This window comes from Acanthochromis polyacanthus, chromosome 15, assembly GCF_021347895.1.
Source record: "Acanthochromis polyacanthus isolate Apoly-LR-REF ecotype Palm Island chromosome 15, KAUST_Apoly_ChrSc, whole genome shotgun sequence".
Lineage (NCBI taxonomy): Eukaryota > Metazoa > Chordata > Actinopteri > Pomacentridae > Acanthochromis > Acanthochromis polyacanthus.
Window position 1 is genome coordinate 703385 of NC_067127.1, and position 14097 is coordinate 717481.

General features: G+C 40.3%; 1 protein-coding gene across 4 annotated transcripts in view; it reads right to left on the reverse strand.

Moving 5' to 3' along the window:
- wdpcp (WD repeat containing planar cell polarity effector) overlaps positions 1-14097 on the reverse strand; it is an 81049-nt gene that overhangs the window by 20595 nt on the left and 46357 nt on the right. For all 4 annotated transcript variants that reach the window (XM_051960307.1, XM_022189653.2, XM_022189654.2 and 1 more), the window contains exon 13: positions 8305-8404. In XM_051960307.1, the coding sequence (XP_051816267.1) occupies positions 8305-8404 (100 nt within the window). The remainder of the gene's footprint in view (positions 1-8304; positions 8405-14097) is intronic.

The window sequence follows — 14097 nt, forward strand, 5'->3', positions numbered from 1 at the left end:
GTCATACTATACTTCATCGAAAAAAAACGGAATTTTTTCAACATGTCATAGAAACATGCCACATAATGAAGTAACGTAAAGTAGGCTGTGAAAAACATTATAGAGCAGTTTTCTTTGAAAAAGAAAATTATCATGAATTTTGTCCAAAAAAACGTCATAGTATACTATGTCGAAAAAAATGACATTTTTTCAACATGTCTTAAAAACATGCCATATGATGAAATAATGTAAAGTAGGCCGCGATAAACACCATAGAGCAGTTTAAAAAAAAATCCCACAGTATAGCAGCGGTTCTCAAATGGTACCCCTAGGGGTACTTGAAGGTATGCCAGGGGGTACGTGAGAAAAAACCCCATTAAAAACTAGCAACAATTCAAAAATCCTTTATAAAATATGACGTTTTTAGAGCGACATGCTAAACTATGACGTTTTTAGAGACATTCATGTGGAAACAGTTCCTCTCCAGTCACTGATTTAATCTCATTTCTGTGTATTAAAGTTAGATATTTAGAGTTTTTCCCATTAAACTTGTTAAAAACAGCTTCAGTGGAAATACGCTCAGAAGTCTCTGAATCCGTCTTCACCTACAGCTCAGTTAAACTCCTTGATACTGCACAAAGAAACGCTGTAATACTGGAGTAGTTAAGCCATACATGTTGAAAGCAGAAACCAATTCAGAAGAAGAATGAAGCAGAAAGGTGACAGTGTTGATTCCTTAGTCTGAGTTGGTGTTTTTGAGGCTGTCATTTGTTTCAGTGGAAATGCTCAGCCATGACATCTACTGATTATTTAGCTGAAAACATGTCCTCCTAGCCCATAAAACATGGACACCAGGACATTATAACAAGGTAAAAACTGTGATTTATATTGCAAATCAAATCATTTAGCCCTGCTCTCCATTGATGTCTTCCTTCATCCGTGCATCCTCTCCACATCTGGCTTCTGGTGGCAGCAGGTTGGGCAGGTGGAATAAATAATCTCTCCAGACTGCTCTGGTTCTTCCCTGGGGTCTCTTCCTCCCAGCTGGACGCTCCTCCACAGGGCGGCTTCCAGGAGGCGTCTCCATCACATGCCTCAGTCGCCTCAACAGGCTGTTTTCAATGCAGACAAGCAGGGGATCTCCTCCGAGCTCCCACCCTCCTGCTCACATTTAAGCTGGAATTATGCCTCTGTGAAGAACCTGGAAATGTCTCGGGAAAGAGTGTTGTGGAGAACTCACACCAAATCTCCAAAGAATTAGCAATTTAAGAGCAGCAACTTCTGCCTGGAGGCTGGTTTGAAAGAAATAAGAAGAAAAATGCAAAAAAAGTACAAATACAAAAAGAAAAAAGACACTAAAACATCTCTGGCTGACCTCCAAATGCACCCTGATACAGCAGTTAGGTGGTGATGTTTTTAAGAGATTAATCAGCAAGATCAATCCAATGTTTCTGTCATTATTAGGTTATCAATCTGTACTTTAACCCTCCTGTGGTCTTCATTCACGGGTCCCAAAAAATATTGTTTAATCGTCTAAAAAAATACAACAATTCAGCAAAAAAATTCAGAAAATTCACAAAACCTTCACAAAGAAAATTATAAGTTTCCCTTAAAAGTTTAATGAAAAAATCCCACAATTTTGGCAAGAAAATTCTTGTAAATATTTTCAAAAAAATGAGTAAAACTATTCTAAAAAATTCTAAAAATATCTAAAGTGATATTTTTCCCCTACATTTTCAAACTTTAAATTTGCAAAACCCTCAAGAAGAAAATTTCAATAATTCCTTAAATGTTTCCCTTTAAAGTTTTCTAAAAAAAATAAATAAATAAAAATCCCCCAATTTTGGCAAGAAAATTCCTGTAAATATTTTCAAAAAATGAGTAAAAATCTTCCAAAAAACTCCTAAAAATACCTAAAGTGATTACATATGAAGAGTTCATTTGCAAAAACAGATAACTCCGTTTTGATCAATTTTCAGAAAACTTTTTATTTTATTGTTTACTTGAGATAATGTCAATCAAACTGAAGTTGAGTGGATTTGACTCAGTAGAAAAATACATGACAAAATTGAGAATAAATAAATTATTAGTGTTATTATTATCTCAAGAAAACAATAAAAATGAGTTTTCTGAAAATTTATAAAACGTAGTTTCCTGTTTTTGCAAATGAACTCTTCATATATATCAGTAAAACTAATATTTTGTTTAAGAACATTCACATAAAAATCTACCAAAATCTATCGAAATTCGTTGGATTTTGGTTGATTTTTTTAGTGAATGTTCTTAAGTAACATTTTTTTTAACATTTCTTTTTTCCACCAAAAAATGTACAAAAAATTCTTAGAATGTTGAAAATGTGGACATCAGAAGTTTCACTGTGAAAACATGTATTTTTTCCCATATTTTCAAACCTTAAAACGGGTCAATTTGACCCGCAGGACAACACGAGGGTTAATAGCTGTTTTGACTGCTGAGTTTGTGGACAGCTTGACGAAACAACTTCACATCTATTTTACGATTAAAAACTGCCTGTCTGGTTAAGTTCTGCATGTTTTTATGTGAGAAATGCTTTAATAACAAACAAGACATGGACCTGATACAGTTCATCTGCTTTTATAATTCCAGTTTAACAGCTGAGCAGCACAAACTGTCCATCTGTGTTACTTTCAGTCTGACCCGCTGCTCAGGTCACTCCTACCTGCACACTTTCTGCACACGTTTACACCAACACGCATGTTTCTGAGGGCTCCATCTGATCTCTATTGTGTGTCTACGACGGAGAACAAACAGCTCTGGGCCTCCTGTGTGTGTTCAAGCTGAATATTTTGGGCTAAAGGTGACAGCAGCTGCACTGTGGGAAATCTTACCGAAGCATGTGACGGTTGACAGAGTGTGTGTTTAGTCTGAGTGGAAGAACAACCAGGACCTTTACAATACGCAGTGAAAACACGCAACATGAAGACACGACATGATGACACGACATGATGACACGACATGATGACACGACATGAAGACACGACATGATGACACGACATGATGACACGACATGATGACACGACATGATGACACGACATGAAGACACGACATGATGACACGACATGATGACACGACATGATGACACGACATGAAGACACGACGTGATGACACGACGTGATGACACGACGTGAAGACACGACGTGATGACACGACGTGATGACACGACATGAAGACACGACATGAAGTCACGACATGAAGACACGACATGATGACACGACATGATGACACGACATGATGACACGACATGAAGTCACGACATGATGACACGACATGAAGACACGACATGAAGACACGACATGAAGACACGACATGAAGACACGGCATGATGACACGACATGATGACACGACATGATGACACGACATGAAGACACGACATGAAGACACGACATGAAGACACGACATGATGACACGACATGAAGACATGACATGACACGACATGAAGACACGACATGATGACACGACATGAAGACATGACATGACACGACATGAAGACACGACATGATGACACGACATGATGACACGACATGAAGACACGACATGAAGTCACGACATGATGACACGACATGAAGACACGACATGAAGACACGACATGAAGACACGACATGATGACACGACATGATGACACGACATGATGACACGACATGAAGACACGACATGAAGACACGACATGAAGACACGACATGAAGACACGACATGATGACACGACATGAAGACATGACATGACACGACATGAAGACACGACATGATGACACGACATGATGACACGACATGAAGACACGACATGAAGACACGACATGATGACACGACATGAAGACATGACATGACACGACATGAAGACACGACATGATGACACGACATGATGACACGACATGAAGACACGACATGAAGACACGACATGATGACACGACATGATGACACGACATGAAGACACGACATGATGACACGACATGATGACACGACATGAAGACACGACATGATGACACGACATGAAGACACGACATGAAGACACGACACCTAAACATGCCTGTAGAAGCTGTTTGTATTTTAATAACTAATATAATCCTTATTAATTTATAAAGCACATAGATGATGGCATGGCTCAGTGGGTAGAGTGGCCGTCTTGTAAGTGGAAGGTTGCCGGTTTGATCCTTGGCCTGTCGAGCTCATGTTGAGGTGTCCCTGAGCAAGACACTGAACCCTTAATTGCTCCTGGTGGGTTGTGGTTAGTGCCTTGCTTGGCAGCTTCTGCCATGAATGGGTGAATGTGATGTATCATGTAAAGCGCTTTGGATAAAAGCGCTTTATAAATACAACCATTTAGATGATAACTGAAGTCATTCTCATTTGTCGTTTCCACACATGAAGACTCAGAACAAATGTTTATCGGGGAACAAACATTAGTCTTCTGTTTGCAGCTAAACTTCACATCAGTAAAGCAGAGAGAGAGGATAGTAAACGTAGCTCTGAGCTGCTGTTGCTAACGCTAAACGTATAGACAAGAGGGTGTCGACCTCACCGGGAGTTGTGTTTATGTGTGTGTGTGTGTGTGTGTGTGTGTGTGTGTAAAGCGAGACACCTGTTCACTGGAGCCCTCTGCTTAAAGCCACACACTCATTATTTATGACCCGGTTTAATATGCTCCTTCTGACATAAACACACACAGGGACGTGCACACACTCGACACACACACACAGAGAGGTGTACACACACTCATCAGTGTCACCATCATCACTGGTGTGTCTACATCCTCTCTCTGAGTGTGTGTTTGTGAGTGTAAACACACTCAGTCTGATCTCCTATAAAGAATCATGCTGACATGTGTGTTCAGTGTGTAATTTTGTTTTCCAATTCTATATTAATTGTGTTTTTTTTCTTATTTTGTGTTGCTTCTTATTAAAAAAATGAAAAGGAAATGACTGAAATTGGGAATCTTTAAACTGCAATATTACTTTAATAACTTATAATCATTGCCAGTATTATTCTTACTTTTCTATTCTAGTCTTGTTTCAGAATATTATTTACATATTCAGTCATGTTTAATGCTTATATCATCTTGCATTTATTTATTCATTTTGTTTTCACAGCAACATTAATAAAGTTTTATCTTTCCTTATGTAACATGTTTGTAGTTCACACAGAAACCTGCCTCTGATCATCACAAAGAAAAACCTTCTTCTCACTATTTACGTAGCAGCGTTAATAAGACCAGCTGCACTCCAGGTCACAATGTGTTGGTTTCTGTCTTTTATTAGAACAACGGGACATGAAAACAGGAACTAGAAACACAAAGTGCCGATACTGAGGATCAACCCCAGATAAATAAAGACTGTAAAGTTGTAATGCTGGTTTTATAGACTGTATTTCACTGTGTTTTGTCCTCCTAAACAGCAGTCAGGCTCTAAACTACTGCAACCTGCTGCTCGTCTTAATAAAAATTAGAGTAGAAACGTTATTAGCACAAAGCAGAATTCAGATTCGTTAAGCTCTGATGGATGCAAATCAATTATTCGAGGATCAGAGCACAAAACATTTTGGGAGCTTTAATTTCTATCCAGCGGTACTTTGGTTAAAATAGTAAATGGCGCTGGTGGCAGGCCAGAGGTGTATTCTGAGAACAGCTAAAAAAACACAAATTAAAATAAGAAATTAAACTTGAAGGTGGCTGTCATCACAGATCTGTGGTGAGAAAGAACCTCTCCTCCTGCCTAACACCTCGTTACAGTCATCATGTTTCTGGACTTTAAACTCTTCTTCTCTGCTTCTATTCCAGCAGCCTGATGTTTATTCAACCTTCATCCACAAATGAAGCTCACAAACTGGTTCTTTAGTGAAGTTCAGGTGCCAGATACACATTTAATCAACATTTTGGTGAATTTAAGTGTCAGGTCAGTTTCTACAAACCCACTGTAAAGGACCTGGTTTGGATCTGTGGACATGAAACACAGAATCACAGCGACGGCTCGTTAACGTGACCGAGTGGTCTAGTTGTAAACCAGTGGATAACTTTACACCTTTTTAATCAAATGTATTCAACATTATTGGATTTTAAAGACAATGGATTCACTTCAATCAACTACTCTGTGATTGTTTTGTGTATTTGAATGACTTTATAATGATATTTAAGTGAATGCACACATCGGACTGCTCCATGAACCAAACAACAGGACTTGATTTGAATCCATAGAGCTGCTCTCTGGATCTCTTCATAAAAACAAAGTCCAGTTTAATATGAGATAATATTAACAATAAAATATGTGGGTGGAAAATTACATTTATAAATTAGCTTCAAGTTGAACAAATATTAAATAATCAACAGTAAATAATAATCTAAAGACATTAATAAATGTTCTAATAGGACACAGAATCAGCTCCCTGAGCCAGAGCTGCAGACCAGTTAATCCTGCAGTAACTCTGACCAAAGAGTTTTAATCCCACAGAGCAACTCAAGAGACTAAACATGTTTTCAGAGTTTTAAAACTGAAGCTGAACTGTGTGATCTGACAGCGACCAGAGTTTAAAACGAGTTCAGATCAATATTAATGCACTGTTAGTTCCTTTACTTCTTTGTTCTCTTTACTCCTCCATATTCATATTATTTACTCCTTCTTCTTTTCCCTCTTCCTATTCATTTATTCTACTCTTCCTTCCTGCCATCCTTCCTTCTTTTCCTGCTGTCATCCCTCCTTTTCCTCTCCTCTGTCCCTTCCTCCCTCCTTCTTTCTACTGTCCAAGGATAGGACACGCTGCAGGTGATGGAGGGAAATCATCGAGGACATAATTAAGAGGCTTATGAGGAGGAGTGTGCGTGTTACGCATCACATTACGAATGAAAGAAGAAGGAGAAAAAAGCTGCATGCAAACAGCCTCACAGTTACACAAACGTTCATTTTCATTCACAGACAAACACACAGACACTCAGCCGGGGGGGCTGACCTTATACAGTGGAGTTAAACAGCTCTCCTGCCTCATTTGGATGTCTGAGTGCACACACACACACACACACACACACACACACACACACACACACACACACACACACACACAGCCTTCTGGTGTGTTTTAAGCACCAATGAAGGACTCATCCGACATGTTCATCTAGTTCCCTCACAAATTTGAATGTTTTCTGCTCACCCGTTGGCTTCAAGCCTCAGTGTGTGTGTGTGTGTGTGTGTGTGTGTGTGTGTGTGTGTGTGTGTGTGTGTGTGTGTGTGTGTGTGTGTGTGTGTGTGTGTGTAATCAGGAACTCGGCCTGATCCCCTCTGGTATGTGCTTTGGGGAGTGTTTGTCAAAGGGCAGCAGCACATTCTGAGAACAACAGAAACTGTTCCTGAGCTGCTTTTATTCCCTGTCACTAAATAAAAGTCAGTGCAGTCTGTTTCTTAAAAAACTTTTTGCAGTTTTTACTCAACTTGGTGAGAAAAACTTCATGTGGAACCACCTACATGCAGACAAACTGTAATGTTCCACTCTGAAAGTAGAGGTTTCGTGTTTTCTTTACACTTTGTTTAACCCTCGTGTCGTCCTGCGGGTCAAATTAACCCGTTTTAAAGAAAAATATGAGAAAATGTGAGAAAAAAATATTTTCACAGGGAAACTTCTGATGTCCACATTTTCAACATATTTTGGAAATTTTTGAACATTTGTTGATGGAAATAAAGAAATGTTACAAATATTTCTTGAGAACATTCACATAAAAATCATCCAAAATCCAGAGAATTTCACCGGATTTTGGTTGATTTTTATGTGAATGTTCTTAAAGAAAATATTAGAAGTTCTACTGATATATATGGAATCACTTTTGATATTTTTAGGCTTTTTTTGGATGATTTTTACTCATTTTTTAAAAAATATTTACAAGAATTGCTTGCCAAATTTGGGGGATTTTTTTAAAATAAAACTTTTAAAGGAAACTTTTAAGCAATTATTGGAATTTTCTTCCTGAAGGTTTCACAAATTTTCAGAAATTTGGGGAATTTTTGGATTTTTTTAAGACAAGGAAATAATATTTTTGGTGCCTGTGAATGAAGACAAAAGGAGGGTTAAACTCAGAAACATACGGTAGAAATCTTTCAGTCATTACTTTGATGAAATGACATCATGCTATGGAAGTTTAACATGAATATGATGAGATGTGATTCTCCTAAACGACGGCTGAAGCCTGAGAAAACACCCAGAGCTGGATGGAAGAAGTGTGTGAGCTACGGAGGTTATCAAGCATTTAAGATGTGAGCAGAAATAACGAGTCGCATTGGGCGTCTTTTTGGTCAGACATGATGATTATTTTCTTACCGCTGCCTGCGATGGCCCGGGCCTCCGTTTCATTAGCTTTCCTCCTGGCCACATCCGCTAGCACCAGCTCGCCCTTATCACCGGCCACATAATGGAGGTCCTTTGAAGGTAATGCAAGAAAGAAAGAAACACGGACGTTAATCTAAAATGAATCTAGGCTCAGATGACAATAGGGTTTTCTCTTTTTTCTTTTTTGAGGGGCGGGGGCGGTATTTTGGCGGGAGAAGGAAGAAACAGATGAAATGACAGAAAAAAAATGAGCCGTTTGAAGCCCGACATCAGAAAGAGCACCGGGTTTGGATGAAATGCCGGTTCCTCAAAAAACTTTGAAATCAGCCTGCCTTCGCCCTGCAACCCCCCCACCCACCCAAACACACACACACACACACACACACACACACACACACACACACACACACACACACACACACACACACACACACACACACACACACACACACACACACTCACAGAAACACACACACCCCTCTGTGGTTTTTGAACTAAGGAGGATGTTATCTGTCACGTTTCAGAAGTGGCAGAGGAGACGAGGGACTGTTCACCTTCAGAATCGCTGCTGTTCTCTCTTTACGGAGAAACAGATCCAGCCGAGCGTTTTACTCTATCAGCTGCAGCGATATTGGAAGCAGCGTGCTTCCTCTGTTTCTCCCTGTTTGAGGCTCACACGTCCACAAAGACAGATAATGTGGTTAAATGATGTCTGACAGAGGCTGATTTAAACCGTCACATACTCACCAATAATCACACATCTGCTCCTGTTTTAAGGGACAAGATTAAAGTCACTTCACCTTCTATTCAAACCGCTGGAAAACAGATGTAACATTTACAGTGATGGAAATATTCTCCCACTGTGCAAAACTTAAACTACAGTCATGAATGGTAGAACAAAAACTAAAGAGGATTAAGGTGTTCAGTTTTCTGAGGTCTGTTAAATGGTCACATTAATGATCCTGAGAGTTCTGCAGCGGGTTCAGTTTTCTCACTTTGTTTCATCAAATTAGTGATTAGGAGACACTGGATCACTGTGATTTCTTGCATATTCACAGCAGAAACAGCACATTATAATAAGCAGCATTTAGTCTGTAGGTACTAAAGAGCAGGCAGAGGTTTGGTTATTACATTTAAACTGATGATTAAATGACCTTAATACTGTTTAAAGACAGAGGAATCTTAGGACAAAATCAGGTCTAATGACCATCAATAGATAAGCATTTCTTAGTGTAAAAAGTGTTTGAAGTCTGAATCCCTGACGTTGTTCTCTGCCGTTCACTTCATCAGTAAAGTCTGTGAATGAACCGAGAAGCTCAAAGTAAACGTGTGAAAGAACCAAATATACAGGTATATACAGGTATACGTGGCTGTTCTTCAGAAGCCCTCCTTCTCACCTCACATATGTCTGTCTACATGTTAGTACTGTGGATATACAGGCTGTTCATCATATCTGTTGTTCTACAGCTGTTATATTTATTTATTCACTGAGTTCATACTGTTCATAAATACTGGAACTAACTCTCTATACTTGTACTGTATATAATGTATTTTAAAATTCTAGTTAGACGCTAAAATAAAATAGTGTTCTTAGTGCAATGACAATCTATTGAATCTAATCTAATCCTGGACCTGGTCGACATTATGAGAAAAAGTCAAAACTGCAAAACTTCTGTGACACTCGACCTCTTAAATTGATTGTATTATGAATGAATGAAAGGCTCATTCTGCTGCCCCACCAGGGGCTTCTCAGGGTCGCAGGGTTTCCTGGGGCTGGTTGCAGGGCCCGAGGGCCCATCAAAGGGGACAGCGTGTTAAGGAAAGTCTTCCGCCTCAGCGACATCACAGGACATCAGTGCCGTGACTCGGGCTCGCCACGGACAACCCTCAGCTGGCTAAAGCCAGCCCCCAGCTGGGTCTGCACCCGGCCCTAATACCCCAGATTGTAGCCCGGCTTTTGTACCCCCACAGGAAAAAGAGAGGGGGTGCTGATTTCCAAAAGAGGAGGGGAGCAGGGAGGGATGGAGGAGGCGGAGAAGGAGGGTAAAGGAGAGGAGCTGAAATTGAGGAGTGTGAATGGGAACAGATTGGGTAATTACAGAGCCCAGCCTGCCCTCTGTGGCGACCAGTTAGGAGGAAATGTGGAAATGGCCGACAACAAAATGGCCTCAAAAGAAGCTAAATCGGCTCCCAGGACTGAGGCGGCTAATTCAGTCCAGGACGAGGACACGGCCCTCAATTAGATATTAGAGAGGCTTCTTAATTGATAACAAACAGAGCAGATTAAAGAGGCAGGAAAGGAAGCAGGACAGAGAGACGATAATGAGGAGGAAACAAAAAGAGAGAGAAGGAAGAAGACAAAAAAGACCTGAGGAAGGAGAGAGAGATGACAGACAGAACAGAACAATATGAACATTTGAAGCCGGGCGTTTTATTCCAGCTTAGCTCCTCATAATGCTGTCTGAATCTGGAGAAAGAGACCAAGAGAAAGAAAACACGACTGAACAAACGTGGAATGAGAGAGATGAAGTGAGGGAGAGAGAGAGGAGTATCAACCCGACTAAGAAGGGATAACAATAATACTGCATATAAAACCATCAGATATTACACCTCTTATTCCCTGACGCTCAAACGCGACACTAATCTTATTTATATAAGAGCTTTAGGGGTTGCAGCGAGCCAGCTAACCGCTGATAAAGGGCCGTTTTACTGGGCCGGTTCTGGGAGCAGAGGGGAGGAGGTGGTGGACGCTAAGAGCCCGATATTGACTCATATTTGGGTTACCTCCAAATAAATGAGGGATTAGCTTAACTGGCACCGCAGCGCTTACAGAACATTAACAGACGGAGCCGTGTGTTTGCTGTGATTCCTGTCAAACACGAACACACGGCGTGGACTTTTAAAGCGTTATTACAGAGGATGAAGAATAACCTCAGTGTCTTATGGATGACAGATCTTTAGTGCAGACTGTAATTATTCTGTAACATTCAACATGGTGCACGTGCACGGCTGTTTACTGATTAGTTTGGTTCATATCTGAATGCTCACAGTCTAAATTCAGACAAATGTCAAGACATTTTGGACATTTTTTGAGTCATTTGGGACAATTTTCATTTCATTTTTGATAACTTTCATGTCTTTTTGACTAATTTTGAATGGATTAAAACGCATTTGAATTCTGTTAAAAACTGCAAACGATGAGTTTTGCATCCATCCAGGCGTCACAGTTCAAAAACTAAAAATGCAGACAGATTTCAAGACTTTCGGACGGTTTTTTGAGTCCTTTTCAACAATTTTCAAGTCTTTTTTTAGTAATTTTCATTAATCTTTCCACAATTTGTGAGTAATTTGGTGGGCTTATATCACTGCTGACAATTTCTGACATATATGGGACATATTTAATTTAATTTTAGATGATTTTCACATCATTTTGACTCATTTTTGATGGAGGAAAAACACATTTGAGTTCTGTTAAAAATTACTACTATTCAGCTGTCACAGTCTAAGAGACAAAAAATGCAGAAAAACTTCAAGTTTTCCAACCGTTCCTTGTAATTTTCCTCAGAATGGGAACAACTTGTTGCGTGTGGTGTAGAGAGGAACAGTGATGAGGCAGTAACGGCTAAAAATTCCAGATTTCTTATCACTTCTTGTGGTTTTACTGCATGTTGGTCTAATTCTGCCTGTTGAGATTTATACTTCTATCTGAAAAAGGAGCTATTTGCTGCCCAATGTTCTTGATTTAACACAGGTTTTAAGCTTTATTATATTCAAGCAAAGAAGTAAACATGGAGCACAAGGTCACTACAAACAGAAGCAACTGGTTCATAATGGAGGAACATTCACAGTATTATATTACAGGTTAAATAAAGGTCAATCTAAGTTAGTCTAATTACAGATATACTCCAGTAAATCCCACATGTTCAAATTAAACAATGAATCATAATTTGACTTTTTATGGCCACTAAAATGTCCTAATGTGCAGTTTTTGGTTTATGTTTGCCAACAAACAACCAACCAGATCAAATACTGGCAAGAAGGCTGAAATTTCACACGGGCAGAAGTGTGACGCTCCTAAATGACTGGAGGTATAATCCGTTTGTTTCTGACACACTTCTTATCCAGGACTCTGGTGTTTGACTTCCATCAGATAGGTGTTAAGGACTTAACGTTTTAATAGCGCTAATTACTCATGTGAGCGACAACAATGAGCTTACTGCCAAAGACGTGCAGAACCTCCTCCTGTTCCTGCAGCAGCGCCAGAACCCGGCGTCCGATAGGAGCAGATAGAGGCTGAACCGCAGCTCGTCTCACTGCATCTAACAAGGAACAGAACAAACCTCACCGGGGAACAAAAGACCGCCATCAGATTGGGCTATCACACAATTTGATTTAATTAACGAGCTACATCAAGAGCCAAAGACCCAGGAAGAAGACGAGGAGGAGAAAGAGGAGGGAGGTGAAGAAAAAAAAGAACTTGTTGTGGGATTGACTTGGCTGACGAATGACCTAATTGGTTACATTATCAACTCATTATCAAAGGCTAATTAGGGAGCTACAGAACAGCCGCAATTATGGAGACGAAGCGGTAACCCTCGACTAACTAGCTAACTCTACGTTCACACCCCCCAGCCACCAAGTCCTCCTCCCCTCAATTTAGCCCCGCACTAAAGTGTTTCATTTTAACAAAAGCTTTCTCTTTTTGTTGGGAAAAGCCTTGGAGGGCCTCTATTGTTGGCGGGAAACAATGGGCCTGCCGGGGGAGCACTGTAGGGGGAGGGGGGGGATCATGCTGAGCGTTTCTAAAGGAGGTGAGGGCGTGCACAGTATCTGGGTGTGTGCGTGCATTTTACCCAGTCCACGGTGCGTTATTGAGTTCTGCTTAGAAGTTAGAAAGAGCTGAGAGAAGGCTGGGCCGCCCTCATTAACCTCCTCCACCTCCACTCAATCAGCCAGCAGCAGGTTAAAGCAACAACACAACCTAATTAGACCCACGGACAGAGCGGGGTGAAATGTCAACGTCCTCTCCTCCCTGCTCTTCTCTCCGTTTCACTCCTTTCAGTAGATGACCGCTTTGCTGCTCTCTTGGTCGCTGAGGCAAGAAAGTGTTTGAAAAAGGTCGTTGTGGAGGAGAAAGAGCTTCATCACAGATCTGAGCTGACGAGGATTCACAGTTATCAACCAGCATCATGAGCTGTGGCTTAAAAAAGTGGGAAATCTCATTGTGCTAACCCTGCTAACGCTACTGGACCACTTTAGTCTACTGTCAGTTAAAATCTTCCAAGTTGGGGGTGCCCATACAGCCCAATGGGTTAATCAGGTGAACCATGTATAGGAGCTGGTCTCTGACGCAGTGGCACGGGTTTGATTCCTGCTGGCAGCCCTTTGCTGCATGTCTTCCCCTATTTCCTGTCAAATAAAGCTGAAAAAAGGCCCAAAAATAAAATACTAAAAAAAATAAACCTTCCAAGCTTTCATAACTTTAACAGAATTTTGTTCAGCCTCATGTCGTCTATACTCCTTATTAACTATCAATCACCTCTTTAGGCTAAACTGGTCACTTAATTAGCACGTAGAGTGTACAGATTTACTGTAAGACCTAGCTTAAATCATTCAGATCAGTGGGGGAAAATGCCTAAAATGCAGATTAAGCTGCTTATTTTAGCATCTATAGATTTCAAATACAAACATTTTTTACATGTTTTGAGCATCCTGACTGATCTGGTTCTCCACGTTCAGCCGATCTGTGTCTACAATTAGTTTGTATGAAAAGTAAAAGTCAAA